Source organism: Canis lupus, chromosome 5 (assembly GCF_003254725.2).
Source record: "Canis lupus dingo isolate Sandy chromosome 5, ASM325472v2, whole genome shotgun sequence".
Classification (NCBI taxonomy): Eukaryota; Metazoa; Chordata; class Mammalia; order Carnivora; family Canidae; genus Canis; species Canis lupus.
This window is the reverse complement of record NC_064247.1, coordinates 62,108,551-62,127,957: the sequence shown is the minus strand read 5'-3', so window position 1 is coordinate 62,127,957 and position 19,407 is coordinate 62,108,551. Positions and strand designations below refer to the sequence as shown.

Here is a 19,407-nt window from a genome sequence, read left to right as displayed (position 1 = left end):
GCAGCTTGTTATGTCATGACCTGTGTCCTTTCATTCGATTCAGTTTACTAGGACCCCTAATGTCATGTTTGGCGTGCCACCCACCACCCCCACCCCCATATCTATATCAGGACACTTTGACAGGCAGGACCAGAAAACTCTGGCTGCCCATAGTTGTTGATGGTCTCATGTGGTATCACGTCCTGGTCAGACAGGACCAGCCAGGGCTGTGTTCAGCTTCTGTAGAATTCTCTTGCTGCCCAGCTATCTCCCAGGGCTGCCTTCTTTCTTAGGCAGTAGCTGAGTTCTACTGATTCTAAGATGTGCTACTTTCCTTCACATTTTATTAGCTCTGATATCAGACTTCATTGTACATTCTAGAGTGTGAGCATAATTTAATTGGCAGCATTTTTCCTTTCCAAATGCACTAAAATAATAGTGGATCTTCCAGTGAATGAGATATAGCAGATGTTGAGAAGAAGAAAGGATCACCCTTCTTTTCCCCCTTAAGAGCAAGGAGCATTCTCCTTTATCTCATTGCCACAGATTGAATCATTGTCCATTTTTAAGCTGTAAGAAAAGTGAGTTTAGCATGATTGGCATGGGCTGTCATTTCAGTTGGAATGGAGGCTAAGAGTGAGCCATGTGGCCATCACATAGTACGGATGCAAGAGACAGGCAACTCTTTGTAAGGATATAGAAGTTTTAGTAGTCTTTAGTTGTTCATTTTTCTGTCTGGATTTTGAGCATTTCTTGTTCGCCATTTATATTTTTAACAACCCATTTGAACTCTGTAATGAGAAGGAAATTAAGAAGTGAAGGAATATTAAAATCAAAACACAGAAACCATCAGGGGCATCTATTTTCTAGAAGGCACATTTCATCACAGAACTAGGATTATAACTGAGACAGGCAAAAAGAAGTTGCAAGAGGACACTCCCCTTAACGCCTGCCTTGCTCAAGTATACCCTTGCCTTCATGTGGCCTGGTAGGTGGATCTGACTACCACCGACTATTTTCTGTGCCTGCAAGCTTAGGAGTTACAGCTTAACCAGGGAATCCAGTACTCATCTGGCACTGCTCTGCCCTCGTGCACTGTAGTTTTCCACCCATTTCTTTCTTCTGTTTTGTGTCTCTAGTATCCTGAGATCTTAGTACTAAAGTTTTACTTTACTTTTTTTTTTTTTGCCTTGCTATAATAAAAAAAAGGGGGTTCTTAGGTAAAAGATACCTAAAATCTTGGAAAGGAACAGATTTACTATGCTTAGATTATTGTATACTTTCACTTATTTTATATCAGGTTTTAAATATATTTATTAGGCTTTATTTTAAAAAAGAAATGTTTTGGAGCACTAAACATAACAGGACTTTAAATGCATTGGCAATATTTTCCTTATTAAAATTTTAACTATTTTTTTTTAAGATTTTATTTTATTTATTCATGAGAGACACACAGAGAGAGAGGCAGAGACACAGGCAGAGGGAGAAGCAGGCTCCATGCAGGGAGGCCAAATTGGGACTCGATCCCAGGATCAGACCCTGGGCTGAAGGTGGCACTAAACCACTGAGCCACCCAGGCTGCCCAAATTTTAACTTTTTAAAATTAGGTATAACATTAACATATGTAAAAGTCAAGAAATAGTAAAGTAAATCCCCTTATCTGTATTATTCCACTTTCACACATACCAAGTATGGTCAAACTTCTATATTTTCCTTCACACCTCTCCAACCATTATTTTGAAATGAATCACAAATCTACCATTTTACTTGTAAATATCCCAAAGATAAGAGCTCTTTCAAAAAACAAAATCACAATATGTAACACCTAATAAAAATTAGCATTTTCTTGAGTACCCCCTCGGTCCAGATTTCCCCATACATCTCTCTTTTTTTTTTTTAATAGTTCAAATTGGAATCTAAATAAGAGCCATACATTGCATTTGGTTGATAAGTCTCTTAAATCTCTCTTAATTTGTATATTGTTCTTAATTTTCCCCTTCTCTCAGTGTATGTATTGAAGAAGGTGAGTGTTTTGTCCAGTAAGGTGTCCCATTGTCTGAATTTGGCTGATTGCATCTTTATTTGATATTAGACTTGTTCCCTAGTCCTTGGCGTATCTTGAAAATTAGTAGTTAAATCTAGAAGTTTAATATCCTCCTAGGTTAGTCCTTTGCCCCTGGCCTATGTATGCTGTGTATATATGTCTTTGTATAAATGGATGTATGTATATATGTCCTTGTAGTGCTGATTTGCAGCCATGGCTTACTGGATCCACCCTTTAAAACGGTGATACTCTAATTCTGTCATTCCTTCATTTATTAGGTGAGTAAATGAAGCTTTCCCTTTACACCAGCTATCTGATTACCAGAATCACATAGGAAAGGCAAGATGATAAATGCCCAATTCCTTCCTTCTGTTCACCAGTTTTCAAAATTACTAGCTTGGTTTCCCAACATCTCCTAGCAGTTACCAGTGGACTTTAAACTATTTGTTATCTGCTAACCAGTTGTCCTTATTCTTACTGATGATTAAATTATCCATCTTGGGCTAGTAGGATGCCTCTTTCCTTCTGTCTTCTGTGCCCTTTTGACTGGTTGGACCCCAGGGGTTTTAGATGGGTTCTCTTAACTGGTATCACATGATTTTAATGTCTCATCTTATATATTCCCTGCCCTCGATCTAGAATTAAACTTTTCTCATAGGAGCCCTTATTTTATTGGGAAGTGACATTTTTTGACTGGGTGCTGGGGTGTTCATTGTTACCGGGTTGGTTACTATTCCTAGGCCTTTTCAGAGAACAGATCAAGAAATATGCCTCCCCCTTTTTTTGAAGATAAAATATATTTTAGATTCTTTCTAATACTTCTAATTCCAATTCATATTTGTATCTGGGTTTTATGTTTAATCCTATCTTTATTTCCTTTATATCTGTATGTTTTCCCCATGTCTCAAATCCCATTTTCAAAGATTCCAATATAATTATTCAAAGTTAGTCACATAGCTCCAAAGTCAAACATATAAAGGAAGAAGGGTGCTCAGAAAGTCTGCTACCTCTGTTCCCTCCACATGTTTCTTCTCTTAATGATGGATAATTGTTGTTTTTGTTTTTTAAACTTAAGGTTTTGATTTATTTCTTTTTATTCCCAACCCTCTGTTCTTAGATAAGTGGTAGCATGATATATACACTTTTATCAGCTTTCTTTTATCTTTTAGCAACGTATCCTGCTGTTCCCTCCATAGCATTTATGTAGCGTGCCTCCTTGTTTCCTTCTGCCACTTCTCAGAACTCCATTGCAGGAATGGAACAGTTTATTCTTCCAGTTCCTATTGTTGGACATTTAGGTTGCTTCCAATCATGTGCTATTATAAGTAATGCTGCAGTGAATCTTGCATATACAGATTTTTATATTCCTGCCAACATATCTTTGGAATATATTCCCAGAAAGGGAAAGGCTGCCATAAAGGGCGCGTGCACATGGAAAGGGTAGGACATAACCAAATGCCCCTCTGTAGAGATCGTACTATTTTTGCATTTGTGCTAGCAGCTCATGCAAGTACTAATACCACAGCCCTTGTATATGGTCGCACCTTGGGATTTATATCATTTTTATAGATGGGAAATGGTGTCATTGGAGAGCTACTGTGCTAGGTACCATACTTGGTGCTGGGGAAGCAGAACTTGGTAAAGATGTAAGAAAAAATGCCTTTTGGGGCAGCCCTGTTGGCACAGCAGTTTAGTGCTGCCTGCAGCCTAGTGTGTGATCCTGGAGACCTGGGATCGAGTCCCACGAAGGCTCCCTCATGGAGCCTGCTTCTCCCTCTGCCTGTGTCTCTGCCTCTCTCTCTCTCTCTCTGTTTCTCATGAGTAAATAAATAAAATATTAAAAATAAATAAATAAAAAATAAAATAAATTTTAAAAATGCCTTTTGATGTGAATATCTGTTGTGTTTTAAATTTTATTCAGTGTGCTCTCCATGTCTTAAGCAGAACTCATTGAGGCACCCAATTAAATGTTATAAAAGCCAGTAGTAAATTAAAGAGGAGCGTCCTTGTTTGGAGAAGGTCAGTGCTTGATAAACATTTAGAGGTCTCAGATACTTCCTGTGAGGCAGACTGTAGCCCTGAAGCCACATGGTCTGTTAATGTTGCGTTTTGCCACAAAATTGTTTTAAACATTTAAGTGCTAGCTCTCATAAAATATCAAAATTTCTGGACTTTGGAAATAAATCAGGGGATATACAAGTATTGGTTCTCATTCCTGCTTGGTTGCTTTCCCTGGGCAGCCCTCTCTCCATTATACCCTGGTTCTCTTCACTCCTTAGCACCTCATATTTGTGTGCCCAGGACAGGAGCCTCTGCCACAGGTGGCTGTGAGCACTTGAAATGTGGCTAGTCCAAACTAGGAGGTAATGTTTTGTTTCATGTGGATAATAGAATGTTTAAAATCAAATATGTAGCTCTCATTTTATTTCTGTTGGATAGTGCTGCCTTATCCTCTTCCTTGCTTCATTTAATCTTTTTGCAGTTTCTCTGGACACTGGAGCTTTTTAACTATAGCTCTTAATTTAAAATATTCAACTGATGTGTCTGTGTTTGTCATCTGAGACAATAGGAAACGTGTATTTTGTAGATAGTTGACTTTATAGGTCTCTGATGGTTGTGCCGGTCATTAGTACCTGCTGACTCTTGCTCTGCCCTAACCCAGAGGTGACTTAGACTGTTGGTTGTTAAGCACTGTTGTTCAAATATTTTTAAAAATTTTTATTGAGGTATACTTGATGTACAGTGAACTATTCATATCTTATGTAGACTGTTGAATCTACTGTAATAGTTCATATCAAGGTGCAACATTTCTCTTGTCTCCAGAAGCTCCTTCCTGTCCCTTTATAAGCAGTCCGCTTCTCCTGAAGCCACTGCTGTGGTCTGATTGCTGTCATCATTTAGTTCAACTGTGTTTTTATTTATTTTATAATTTTTAAAAGATTATATTTATCTCTTTGACAAAGAGTACAAGCAGGGGGAAGGTGAGAGGAATAAGCAGACTCCCCACTGAGCAAGGAACCCTGATTTGGGGCTCCATCCCAGTACCTGAGATCATGACCCGAGCTGAAGGCAGATGCTTAACCGACTGAGCCACCCAGGTGTCCCTCCACTGTGTTTTTAATTTAACTCCAATTCTGTGTCTTTTTTTATGTTTACCATGATAATACTGTAGTTACTGACTCTCTTGAGAGTAACTTAATAGGATAGCTCATTTGGTTTTTTAGCAGATACTCTTAGGTGAGATTTCATTATTTATATATGTCTCTTTGTAAACTTGTTAAATGGGAAATGTACATTTTCCCTTATAAAGGCACTCGGTTATGTCCTAAGGGGTTTTGGGGTTTTTTTCTAATTTCTTTTATTCACATGCATCCATTTCTGTTTCACTTTTTGGATCATGCTGGCACTGGTTTATTTTGATACTGTTTGCTGCTCCTTAAGTAGAGATTAAGCAGTCCATTGTGAAATCTTCTATGGTGAAATGATCCTGAAACATGCTACAGGCTGGTTTCAATGACTCACACTTTTTCTGTTATTTCGGTACTGCCTGAAGAAAGAGGCTCAGTAACTACTGCATCTGTTCCCAGGGCCTGCCTGTTGAGGCAGCTCTTTAAATGCTCCTTGATTGTGACTTTTTCATTCCTGTCTTACAGGCCAAACTTCCTGAATTGCAACCATTCCCTTCTCCAGATGGTGACACTGTGACCCAACATGAGGAACTGGTCTGGATGCCTGGAGTTAATGACTGTGACCTCCTTATGTACTTAAGAGCAGCAAGGTAATAGGAATTATCCCCCATTCTACCCTCTGAATTAGGCCATCTGAGTTGATTAGGAGGCAATAAACTTTCTCCTTTCCCCTGAAATTTTATTTATACATTGAACATCTCTGACTTTACATTTTGTTATACCCCTCTGTAATCAGAACTCTGATTTTTAATGCCAGAGAAAAAGTTTACCATGGTAAAGTCACTTTGTTTTTTCCAATGTTTGCCCCACATCAGATTTTAGAACTCTTCAGAACGGAATCATCTTAAGCCATACATGAAATTATCAAAACTTCGAAATACAGATAGAGTAATTGGGTCATGTAGCCCATTTTAAAATCGCACTCCAGATTTCTCTACTTTAGGCTGTTTATTGATGCCTGACCTCGGTGTTTTTGTGGCTTACCTACTACATGAGGACTTGCTAGCCTACAAATGCCTAAAATATAAAAGATAAGTTTAAATCTGCCCCTGCATATTACAGTGTGGGCAGAGAGCCTACCTTAGCCTGCAGTGGTCTCTGGGACTAACTGAAGTATCAGCAGTGTGCACTAGGGCAGGCCTGGTAACTGGATTTTAATCCTGTGGTAGGCTGTGCTGTGTGTGGAGGCACATACCTGAGATGAGGCTACCTCAGTGTAGTATGTATGGGGCCACTAAGAATTTTTCTCTTCTGCCTTACCACTTTTAACTCACCTAAGGTTAGTTGATGTATAGCATGAAAAGAATTAAGCAAAGTTTCAAATAATTTAATTTTTTTTTCAAAAGATTTTTCTTTCAAAAAGATTATGATCTTTCTTTCAAAAGATTGTACTCTAGCCAGCTGTTGTGGCAAATAGTTTTAGCTTATTCATGCCCTCAAAACTAATCTGAGTACTGGTAAAGCATGGGAAGAAATAACACAGCTGGACCAGAGTAAATGAAACATTTTCCTTTGTGAGTGAGTGAGTGAAGGGTGAACTGTAGAGGATCTTAACTTTTTTTTTTTTTTTTTTTTTTTTAATTTGAGAGAGCAAGTGAGTGCTGGAGAGAGGGGCAGAGGGAGAGAGAATTTTAAGCAGGCTCCATGTCCAACTCCCAAGGCTCAGATCATGACCTGAGCTAAAATGAAGAGTTAGACACTTACCTGACTGAGCTACCTAGGCACCCCTAAAAAAATTTATTTTATTTTATTTTATTTATTTGAGAGGGGGTGGGTGTGAGCACACGAGTTAGGGGAGGGGCAGAGGGAGAGAGAGAGAGACTCTCAAGCCGACTCTATGCTTGCTGTGGAGCCTGGGTTCATTCTCATGACTCTGAGATCGTGACCTGAGCCAAAACCAAGAGTTGGCTGCTTAACCTGCTAAGCCACCCAGTCTCCCCTAAAAAGTTTTTTTTTTTTTTTTTAAACAAAAGCAGAAATAGGACTGAACACTCTAACTTGTCACACATGTAGTAATGGAATTTGGGCTGAAAATGTACTCTGAAAACTGAGGGTTAAAATTTCTTTGCTGATATTTTTCCTTCCTGTCCTCCAAGGAGCATGGCAGCATTCGCAGGGATGTGTGATGGAGGTTCCACAGAAGATGGCTGTGTTGCAGCATCTCGGGATGACACTACCCTCAATGCACTGAATACAGTGAGTCTTTTGAAGTTGCCCTGGGTGGGAACAAAATTCATTTTCCTTGTGCTGGCTATAGGGAGTATTTGATGAGTGTGGAATGTAAAGGAGCCTGGAATCTTAATGAGTACTGTGGTGTAGTGCTGGGATTGAAAGATGGACTGCGGTCTTGGCTATGGGCCCCATGACCTCGATCCAGTGATATGGTGCCTCCAGGTTCATTTCCTATCTGTGTCTGTACCCCAGGATTGTGTTGAGCCTCAAATGAGAGCCTGAAGCTAGTGGTTGATCTGCATCAAGATCCCGCAAAGCTGACCACAGATGATCTTATTTAATCCTCACAACGTGCCTCTGAAGTAGATTTTATTATTATCACCATTGTAGATGTGATGAAATTAGTTTGAAGCAATTAAGTCACAGGCCAAAGTCATACACTCAAGATGTGAATCTAGAGGCCATACCTTTTGCCTTCTTTTCTGAGACTGTGAATTTGAAAGTATGTGGAGGGAATAGAGAAGAAGCCAGACTTCCTGGAACAAATTTGTTTTTTATAGATGTGGCTTTGGAGTCATATAAATATTTCACATGATTATATAACAAAATTGAATTTTAAAATAATAATCCTAAAAAAATCTAGAGTAAAATGTAACAAGTGAGCCTAATGTGTACTGAGTTGTACTGAGTTGGTTGTATGACATCTGGCAGGCTTACTCATCTGCTCTCATCCTGTAACACATACACACACAGCTCAGAAGAACAGAACTCGAATTGCTATTGCTATAAATAGTATGATCACTGAAGCCAGTTTACTTTTTTGGACATTTTTTTTTTTTACATTGGAATACATCATATAAGGCTCTGTAGGAAAATTAATGTATTTTAAAGTCTCTTGAAATAATTCTTCTCTGTGTGTGAAGTCTCCTCCAACTACAATGACCTCTCAAGAAAAATGAAAAAACAAAAAGGGTGCTTAAATAACATTTAGTTAGTCTTCAGGAGTTGCTCAGCCTCATGCTCAGTAATCCTATGTAAATATATATAACTTTATTAGTATATCAGAAATGCATAAAAGTCCATTATTACTTCATCAAATTTGATGACTTTACATTGGTAACCACACAGACTAATTCAGTCTCCAAATAAGAATCTAAGGCTCGAAAAGGCCACACATGATTGTTGTGAATGCTAGCAATCCAAAAAGTTCATAATGGAGGACAGAAAATAACCCAGATTCCCAACTTAGGGACTCTTCTACTTTCCAACTTGCTTTCAGGGAAGCACGTGCATATGGCTGATGTGTATTCCTGGTCTAGTTGTGTTTCTTGAGGATTACATGACATGATAGTAGTCTTCTCACACATTAGAGGTGGAGAGATCTTGCTGGGATTGGGCCATGTGCTAAAGAACTGAATGATTTTTTTTATATTCCCATACATTTATTTCTTTTACTTTCTCACTTCTTCCATACTTAGAGTTTTTGTTTTTATAAAGAGTCTTTATTCTGAGTATACATGATAGAGCTAGAAGGGACCTGTGAGAGTATTTTATTGATGAGGAATTAGAGATGCAGATCTGTGAATCTGTATACAGCGGGAATGGTAGGAGTGGTGTGAATGTCGCTAAATTCAAAATACCCTAAAAAGTCTATGTTTATTCAGAGTAACTTGGATATGAGCTTGTTCTCTGTGGATTTTTTGCATAAAAACTTTATGAAAAAAATTCCCCTTTCATGTCCATGCTGATCAGTTGAATTTTTGAATAACGAAGATGTTGCCATATTAATTAAATGTCTATTTTTGTCACTTTACTGAATTGATCTAATTTGTTCTCTTTCTTATTTTAACCCCTCTAAGGATTCTGTAGAACATACTTTTATATAGAAATGATTTGGGCTATTTTTGCCCATGGTCTTTTGTAGCAAGTTCCTTCTGAAATTTTCTTAAGCATTGCCAGAGGGCTTTTGGTTTTATGAGTTTTTATTTCTGTTGCCTTCCCATCATTTGAAATTTTCCTGTCTAGGCGTGTCCAAGATGGCTCAAATGTCTTGGGTTATGCAATCTAAGTGCATTTAGCTACCAAAGGACTGAGTTGTGTGTACATTTTGTGATGAATGGAAAGGTCTAATGAGTGTTACAGTAGTCTACTTCATTGTTTTACTGGCTGAGTTTTAATTGTAGGTACTTCCTTTAATGAAAAGTGAGGTGAATTGAAAATATTATGAGAAGTTAATGTATATTTCAACTTCCTTGGAGTAATGGTGGTTTCAGGCTGCATTAAGTAATAAATTTAGGGATGCCTGGGTGGCTCAGCGGTTGAATGACTGCCTTTGGTTCAGGGCGTGATCCTGGGATCCCGGATTGAGTCCTGTATTGGGCTCCCTGCATGGAGCCTGCTTCTCTCTCTGCCTCTCTCTGCACCCCTCCCCCCCGCCTCTTATGAATAAATAAATAAAATCTTTAAAAAAATAAATAACCAAAGGGGTTATTCAGGAAGTCAGAAAGTCGGGACACGTGGGTGGCTCAGTGATTGAGCATTTGCCTTTGGCTCGGTGTGATCCCAGAGTCCCAAGATTGAGTCCCATGTCGGGCTCCCTGCGTGGAGCCTGCTTCTCCCTCAGCTTATGTCTCTGCTTCTCTCTCTCTGTGTCTCTCATGGATAAATGAATAAAATCTTTAAAAAAAAGTAATAAAATTAAAAGATAAATACATTGTCATGTGAGAAGCATTTATTTTTTTCTTAGAGTCAAAACAAAGTTAGGGATTTCTCAACTTAGAATATACCTGTGTCTATTTCCTGTTTGTCAGGACAGTATAGAAATTTAAAGTGTATGAAACTATATAATACAGCCACATTATAATGTTAAACATCTGAGTAGGACTCTTTAAATTTAGATGCATTTAAATAAATATTTCGGTCTTTAAAACTGCCATCTCTAATAGAACTTTAAATTTTTTTTTATTTTTTTATTCATGAGAGACACACAGAGAGAGGTGGAGACATGGGAAGAGGAAAGAGAAGCAGACTCCATGCAGAGAGCCCGATGTGGGACTTGATCCTGGGATTACAGGATCACTCCCTGAGCCAAAGGCAGACGTTCAACCACTGAGCCTCCAGGCATCTCTCTAATAGAACTTTTAAATTACATGGACCTATTTTTTTGTTGTTGTTTTTTAATTAAAAAAATTTTTTTTAAGATTTCATTTATTCATGGGAGACACAGAAAGAGAGGCAGAGACATAGGCAGAGGGAGAAGCAGGCTCTATGCAGGCAGCCTGGTGGGGAGAACTCGATCACAGGACCCTGGGATCGTGACCTGAGCTGAAGGCAGATGCTCAACCACTGAGCCATCCAGGTGCCCCACATGGACCTATTTTTAAATATAAGCTCTTCTACATTATTTGTTTTGACTCAGTTTTTCTTCATTATTCACAAATGAGATTTTTAGTGTGTAAGTTTTAAAACAACATGTGGGGTATAATTTATGTATAATAAGCAGCTCTGATTTAAGGTATATACAGCTTGATAGTTTTTTTCAGATGTATGTACCAACAAATCTACTACTAATACGAAACGTTTCCAAATTCCCTAAAGTTTCCTCAGGCACTTTTATAGTCCTTTGCTGCTGCTAGCCTCAGATTTATTTTCTTACATCATAGATTGTTGTATGAATGAAATAATACCTTATTTAATCTTCTAAGTCTGGCTTTTTTCAGCGTAATAATTTTGAGATTTCTGCTGTTGCATTATCAATAGCACCTTTTTATTGCTGAGTAGTATTCCAGGGTATGGATATTCACAGTATTTTATCCATGCATTCACCTGGTGTGGACACTTGTGTTGTTTCCAAGCTTTTGGCCATTGTGATAAAGGCGTTATGAACATTGTTACTCAGTCTTTGTGTAGAGAAGTATTTTCATTCCTCTTGGGTAAATACCTAAAGATGTAATGGCAGGATTGTACACGTGTGGGTAGCTTTTTAAGAAGCTGTCAAACACATTTCAAGTGGCTGTCCCATTTTCCATTCCCGTCAGTAGTATGTTAGAATTTCAGTTCTTCAGCATCCTTAATAAGACTTCATGTTGTCAGTCTTTTTCATCTTAGCGATTCTAATGGTTGTGTAGTTGATATCTCTTTGAGATTTGTTTGTTGGTAAAGATTCCTCAGCCTTTGACATTACTAATGATGTCCGTCTGTGTCTCATTCAGTGAGGTTTTCCTTTGAATTTCTTGATTGATTGTCATATTGAGCATCTTTTCATATCTTATTGCCCATCTGTATGTTTTTTGTGAAGCATCTTTTACCCAATTTGTTTATTTTTTAAAGATTTTATTTTTTATTTTTTATCTATTCATGATAGACATAGAGAGGCAGAGACACAGGCAGAGGGAGAAGCAGGCCCCATGCCGGGAGCCCGACACGGAACTCCATCCCGGGACCCCAGGATTGCGCCCTGGGCCAAAGGCAGGCGCCAAACCGCTGAGCCACCCAGGGATCCCCCTTTTACCCAATTTTAAAAATTGAATTGTTTTTAATGTAATTATTTAGTTATAAGAGTTCTTTTTATATTGCAGATACATTTCCTTTGATATATGTATTTGCAAATATTTCCTCCCTTTTCAGGACTGTTTTTCTGTAGTGATATCTTTTGGAGAGCAAAATATTTAATTTTCCTAAAGTCTGGTGTACCATTTTCCTTTTGTGAAAGTTTCTTTCATCATCCCATGATAACAGAGGTTGTTTCTGTGCTTTCTTCTTCATGTTTTAGTTCTTGCCTTCAGGTCTATGATTTGTTTCAAATTAATTTTGTATGTTATGTGAGATAGGGGTGAAAGTTCATTCTTTTCCACTCAGGTACCAGTTGTAGGAGCAACATTTTTTGAAAACAGACTTTTCTCATTTCTTTCCTTTGATACCTTTATTGAACATCAACTGCTATATAAGCATATACAATGAGTCTTTTTCTGGATTCTCTTCTGTTTCACTAGTATAATATCTGTCTTTTCACCAGTACCTCAGTATTTTGAGTTTGGGGTTTTTTGTTTTTTTAATTTTTAATTTTTTTTTTTTAGATAGACAAAGAGTATACTGGTAAGAGCAAGGGGGAAGGGCAGAGGGAGAGGAAGGATCACAAGCAGACTCCCCACCAGGCACTGAGCCCTACATGGGGCTCTATCTCACAACCTTGAGATCATGACCTGAGTGTTGTACTCTCAACCAGCTAAACCACCCAGGCACCCCTTGAGTACTGTAGCTTTATTGGAACTCAGGTACTGTAAGTCTTCCTACTTTTTTACTTGTTTTTTTTTTTTTTTTTTTTTACTTGTTTTTTAAGATTGTTTTGGCTATTCAGGTTATTTGCATTTCCGTATTAATTTTAGAATCAGCTTGCCATTTCTGTTTTTAAAAAGACTTGATGGAAAAAAAAAAAAAAAAAAGACTTGATGGTATTTTCATTGGGATTACATTGAATCCGGATCGAAGTAGGGAGAAATGACATCTTAACAATACTAAATCCAGAACATGATACATATCTTCATTTTTAAAAAGTTTTTAATTTATGTATGTAATCTCAGAGCACCTGGGTGGGTCGATCAGTTAAGTGTCTGACTCTTTGGTTTCTGCTCACGTTATGATCTCAGCGTCGTGAAAACGAGTCCTGCTGTCCATCTCTGTGCTAGGTGTGGAATCTTCCTAAGATCTCTTTGTGCGTCTTTCTCTGCAAACCCTGCCTTCTCTCTCCCTCTCATTAAAAAAAAAGTAGTCTTACAACCAGTATGGGGCTGAACTCATGACCCTGAGATCAAGTGGAGTCTGACTTGGGGCTCACTCAGTACCATGACCCTGAGATCATGACCTGAGGTGAAACCAAGAGTTGGATGCTTAACTGACTAAGACACCCAAGTGCCCCCTGATTTTCTGTTTTCTATCTCATGGTCTCCAATCTTATTTTTATTATTTTTTTCTATATGTTTTGGGTTAATTTGAATGATCATTTTCTCCCTAGCTTCCAAAAGTAGGATCTTAGATAACTGATTTAATGACAAATGTTGATTTTCTGTTCTTTCATTATCATTGTGTTAAAAATATCAGAAACTGTTTTTTCAAATTTCTTTTTACCGGGCACCTAGGTGGCTCAGTGGTTGAGTGTCTGCCTTTGACTCAGGTTATGATCCTGGGATCCTGGGATTAAGTCCCCATTGGGCTCTCCACAGGGAGCCTCCTTTTCCCTCTGCCTGTGTGTCTCTTGCCTCTTGCTCTGTCTTTCATGAATAAGTAAATCTTTAAAAAAAAAATAAGAAAGTTCTTTTATCTATACTTAGCATTAATTTGCTTAATTACCAGATATTTGAGCTCTCTCTTGTGTACATTCTCTCCCCCTTCCCCAACCCTTTTGTTTTTGAATGATACTGATTTTTAATTTAGTTCTGTTGTGGTCAGAGAGCACCCAGTAAGATTTCAACTTTTTGATATCCATTGAGATTTGTTTCTTGGCTCAACATGTGGTTTATTTGATGAATCTTCCATGTGCACTTGTAATGAATTTATATTCAGCAGTTACTGAGTGCACCATTATATAATTGTTGGTTTCTTTAAAGTGGTGGTTATTATTACTTAGATCCTCTATGTTCTACTAATTTTTTTTTACCTAGTTGTATTGTCAGTTGCTGAGAGAGTTGTATTAAAGTCTTCAATTGTGATTGTGAATTCAGGTATTTCCCCTTTTGGTTTTGTTGGCTTTTGCTTCATATATTTGGAAATTGTGTCATTAGGTCCATGCACTTGGATAGTATTTACCTTTCTCTGGGCTTTTTTTTTTTTTTTAAGATTTTATTTATTTATTCATAGAGACACAGAGAGAGAGGCAGAGACACAGGCAGAGGGAGAAGCAGGCTCCATGCAGGGAGCCCAACATCGGACTCGATCCCCGGTCTCCAGGATCAGGCCCTGGGCCAAAGTTAGGTGCCAAACTGCTAAGCCACTCAGGCTGCCCCTACCTTTCTCTGTATATTACCCCTTTTACCTTTTTGGCGTGACCCTCTCTTTGTCTTGAACTCTTTGTTGTTTGATATTAAGAGGACTACTTAGCTTTCTCTACTTGTTCACATGATACATCTTCTTCTAGCTTCTTACTTTGAATCTTGCTTTTTCTTTGTATTTAAAGAATATCCAATCTTTAGTTGTTTCTGGCTTTTTATTTAGTCTGGCAAGCTTTACCTTTTGTTTAGAGTGTTTAGTCCATTTTAATCTAATATAGATGGTCTTCAGATTATATAAAACTTGAGCCACATGTATACATTCTTAATGGTATAGCTCTCATTGGAGAATCACAGTAGTAGTGAATGTATCTTATTTTCCTGGTGCCATGACTTACTACTTTTGGTCCAGTGGTGAAGTTGCAGAATAGTTAGCCACACAGGTATATCATTTATGTTAAAACGTATTTATCTTTTTACTTCATAAGTAAAAAAACAAAAAACTAAAAAATGTGTATTGATGTAGAGGAAGATGATGTGATAAATATGTTGGTCTTTCTTGTTGGAAGATGATGGTGTTTTTAGTGACGGGAGCAAACTCCTTAATGCATGTTGACAAAGATGTTGTATTTTACTATTTTAAATTATGAGCAGTTATTAATGTAAAATTGTTCTATTTGTAATTTTATAGTATGTTAAATAACATGGTATAGTATGACAAAGCAATGGTGTTCCTTCTAGAAGATCTTAGAAATGTTTCTGTGTGTGTACTCTTCAGGTGTGTGTTTCTTCATGTGCAGTTTCTGTGAGGTTCATCTGCGTACTTTTAGTGTATATATAATTTGCAAACATAAAGCTATATAGCATAGAGATGGCCTGTATTATTCTAATGGGATTCAGCCATTCTTAGTGCTTGCATTTATTTGCCCTTTTACAAAATCATCTTTGTATTTATGCTTAGAAACTATAACAGAGGGTGCCTGGTTGGCTCAGTTGGTTAAGAGTCTGTGTTCGGCTCAGGTTGTGATCCCAGAGTCCTGGGATAGAGCCTGCTGCTCCCTGTGCCTGTGCTCTCTTTCTCTTTATCAAATAAGTTAGTAAAATCTTAGGAAAAGGAAAAGGAAGGGAGGAACGAAAGGAAAAGGAAAAGGAAGAGGGAGGGAGGAAGAAAGAGAAGAAAAGAAAGAAACTGTAACAGAGTCCTATAGTTTTTGAAACTATGGTTTTCTAGAAAATACCATGCTGACTTGTTTTTACTAAGTTTATATTGGATTTCATTTTGTTGGGCTCAGGTATCCTTCCCATTTCCTAATAAAATTCAAATTCTTTTGGCTTCTCTTTCTCAGAACTTATTTGCATTTTTATGTTTACTTTCTCTCAGTAACACTAAACATATATATGAACACTATATATAAGTAAAATTTATAATGAGACCACAAAGATTTCACTTCTGCCTGGACAGTTTTATTCCTTGAAATATGGATGCCTTTTAGATGTTTGGATTAAGCTTTTTACATATTCAAGAGAATATATATTTGTTTGCTTATTTATTTATGCATACCCACATTTCCTTCAACAAAGGATGCAAGCCTTCCAATAGCTTAATGTTTTTTTTTTTTTTAACCTCTGTTCTATAAGTATCACTATTTGCTAACCATTGGGTATTAATTCATCTTTGTTTTCTGAACTGTAGCTCGATCCCTAGTAGAGAGTTTTCATCTTTCTTTTATTCTAAAAAATTAAGTCTATAGAATTTCTCTTGGAGGTTTTCTATTTGTTCATCATAAATGGACAACTTCAGTAAAGCATCTGGCCCTGGGTTAGCTTTGCAGTACTTAGGACTTAAATGAATGTTGAGTGTTTCCCAGCTCCTAAATAAGGCATTACTGGAAAGCCCTTTTATTACAACTTGTCTAAAGCTTAGGATCAGGATTCTTGTGATGTTCATGCTATGTTCACATCCTTACTTAAATTCTTTTTTTGTTGGGGGAGATACCTGGGTGGCTCAGCAGTTGAGCATCTGTCTGTCTTGGGCTCAGGGCATGATCCCGGGGTCCTGGGATCAAGTCCCACATCAGGCTCCTTGCAGGAAGCCTGCTTCTTGCTCTGCCTGTGTCTCTGCCTCTCTCTGTGTCTCTCATGAATAAATAAAAATAAAATCTTTAAAAATTTTTTATTTATTCATGAGAAAAAGAGAGAGTTCATGTATGCATGGGGAGAGGGGCAGAGGGAGAAGGAGAAAGATTCCCCGCTGAGCAGAGAGACCAACAGAGGCTTGATCCCAGAATCCTGAGATCATGATCTGAGCCAAAGGCAGAAGTTTAACTGACTGAGCCACCCCCCTTACTTAAATTCTTTTTACCATTCTCCATTCAGATAAGTCAGTATTAAATAGTTGTAGGATGATGGGTTTTTTTTTCCTCTAAGCTTTTGATTTGTTGTTGAAAAGAGAAATGGGAAAAGTTTATATGCTGTATGATTTCTTATTATGGAAATCCAATAAATTTCAGAGCAGCCCCCTATGTAAATCAGCCTTGGCAAGCACATCTGCTAGTATTTTATTTATATCAAGATATTGGAGTCTACTGCATATTACATTGTTAATAATAGCATAAATGAAGATACAATGGCGGTTTTTTGGTGTAACCAAGACCTTTTCATATATATAATGAAATAATATATAAAGGTGAGGGGTTTTTAATTGTACTTTGACCGATTGGAAACATTTTGGACTTTTGTTTTGAAAATCATTTCTTTAAGTGTTTAGAAATTTATCCATGTGGCTCCCTTTGGGCTGAGAACTTCATAAATTCACTTTTATACAAAAGTTCCAGGCAGGTGTACCTGGGTGGCTCAGTTGGTTGAGCGGTCCAACTCTTGGTTTTGGCTCAGGTCATGGTCTCTGGGTCCTGAGATGGAGCCCTGTTTGGGCTTCACACTCAGTGAGGAGTCTGCTTGAGATTCCATCCCTTTCCCTCTCCCTCCCCATCTGCCCCTTGCCCCACTCACCCATTCTCTGTTTTTGTTTGTTTGTTTGTTTTTTGAGAGAATCTGAAAACCAAAACAAAAAACCCCAAAAGTTCCAGGCAACAACACTTTCACTTTCACAGTTCATGTAATTTATTCCTTCTGTCTCATTTGGATGAAGATGACATTTTTACTTTAATGCTTTGATATTTTGTTCCTTGTAGGTGATCTGTAGCTTTAGTCAAAGTTGAATATTATGCCCTGCTCTGTTCTTTTACTAAATACAATAGAGAGCATTCTCAAAGTCCCTCAGGGGTGGATGGGGACATGAAAGGCCACTTACATTAACCTCTGGTAATGGCACATTTATGACTTAACTGCAGCAGTGATTTTGTTTCTGATAGGCTTTTTAAAAGGTTTTATTTATTTATTTCAGAAGAGAGTACGAGCAAGGGAGCAGGGGCAAGAGGGAGAAGCAGATTCCCGGCTGGGCAGGGAGCCTGACATGGGGCTCAGTCCCAGGACCCTGGGATCAATCATGACCTGAGACACCCGGATGCTTTCTTGCTTTCTTTCTTTCCTTCTTTTTCTTTCTTTTCTTTTCTTTTCTTTTCTTTTCTTTCTTTTCTTTCTTTCTTTCTTTCTCTTTCTTTCTTTCTTTCTTTTCTTTCTTTCTTTCTTTCTTTCTTTCTTTTTCGGATGCCTCTTTTTGATAGTTGTAACAGAAAAGTATTGCTCTAATTTTTTTCATTTGTTGTGCTTCTGTTGCCAGTCTTCATGATTGTGGCCTGGCTTGACTTCTCCAACATGAATCACTCTCATGTTTCTTTAGCCATTTCTTTTCTTTTTTCTTTTCTCTTTTTTTTTTCTTCTTCTTCTTTGTGTTTTTTTTTTTTTTAAAGATTTATTTATTTATTCATGATAGACATAGAGAGAGAGAAAGAGGCAGAGACACAGGAGGAGGGAGAAGCAGGCTCCATGCACCGGGAGCCTGACGTGGGATTCGATCCCGGGTCTCCAGGATCGCGCCCTGGGCCAAAGGCAGGCGCCAAACCGCTGTGCCACCCAGGGATCCCTTCTTTGTTTTTTTTTAAAAGATTTTATTTATTTATTCATGAGAGACACAGAGAAAGAGAGAGGCAGAGGGAGAAGCAGGCTTCATGCAGGGAGCCTGACGTGGGACTCGATCCAGGGTCTCCAGGATCACACCCTGGGCCGAAGGTGGCACTAAACCACTAAGCCACCTGAGCTGTCCCTTTATTCTTCTTTTTTACTAGAATAGCTTTATTGAGATATAATTCACACAATATGTATTTCACCCATTTAGAGTGTACCCATTTAATGACTTTTATTATATTCTCACATTTGTGCACCTGTCACCACAGTTAGTTGTATCATGTTTTTGTTATTCCAGAAAGAAACCTGTACCCGTTAGCAATCACCCTTCAGTTTCCCCCTCCCCTCCCCTTGGCAGTTACTATTCTGCCTGCCATCTCTATGGATTCGTCTGTTCTGGACATTTTGTATACATAGGATCATATGGTATATGGGCTTTTATTACTGGCTTCTTTCAGTGAGGGTAACATTTTTGAGTTTTGTCTATGGTGTAATAATGTTAGCCATATTATTTATTTTTATATATAACCATTTTGTTTCTTATTCTGGTCAGCTTTGTCTTAGTTTTTAAAAATGTGGTACTGACACTGAAGCACCATTCCCCAGATCCGATCAGTATAAGGTGGCCAAGAAATAACACTTCTGTTTTCCTAAAAGCTCATCTCCCCAATGTAGTCTAAGCTTTTATGAATGTGTGCTTGCCACATTTTTTTGTCTTGTATTTGTCTTGTATCATTTCATTTCTCTCTGAAATGACACTTCTTTAGAAATGGCCTTTGCTAAGCCATTTCTATCCCACTCTCAGCATTTTGACTGAATTTTGAACCAATCACAGGACCTTAAGCTTATAACTATTTTCATTTTATTGAATATCAACTATTAGCTGCCTGCTATTAGTAACAATACTAATATTAGTAACAAATGCTAGGCGAAGATGTAGAGGCATTTTCACGAATGAATT

At 37.9% G+C, this 19,407-nt stretch overlaps 1 protein-coding gene across 11 annotated transcripts in view; it reads left to right on the top strand.

Annotated features, from left to right (window-relative positions):
* RERE (arginine-glutamic acid dipeptide repeats) overlaps nt 1-19,407 on the top strand; it is a 408,927-nt gene that overhangs the window by 284,943 nt on the left and 104,577 nt on the right. For all 11 annotated transcript variants that reach the window (XM_025427256.3, XM_049110570.1, XM_049110569.1 and 8 more), the window contains 2 exons: nt 5,677-5,801; nt 7,308-7,407. In XM_025427256.3, the coding sequence (XP_025283041.3) occupies nt 5,677-5,801; nt 7,308-7,407 (225 nt within the window). The remainder of the gene's footprint in view (nt 1-5,676; nt 5,802-7,307; nt 7,408-19,407) is intronic.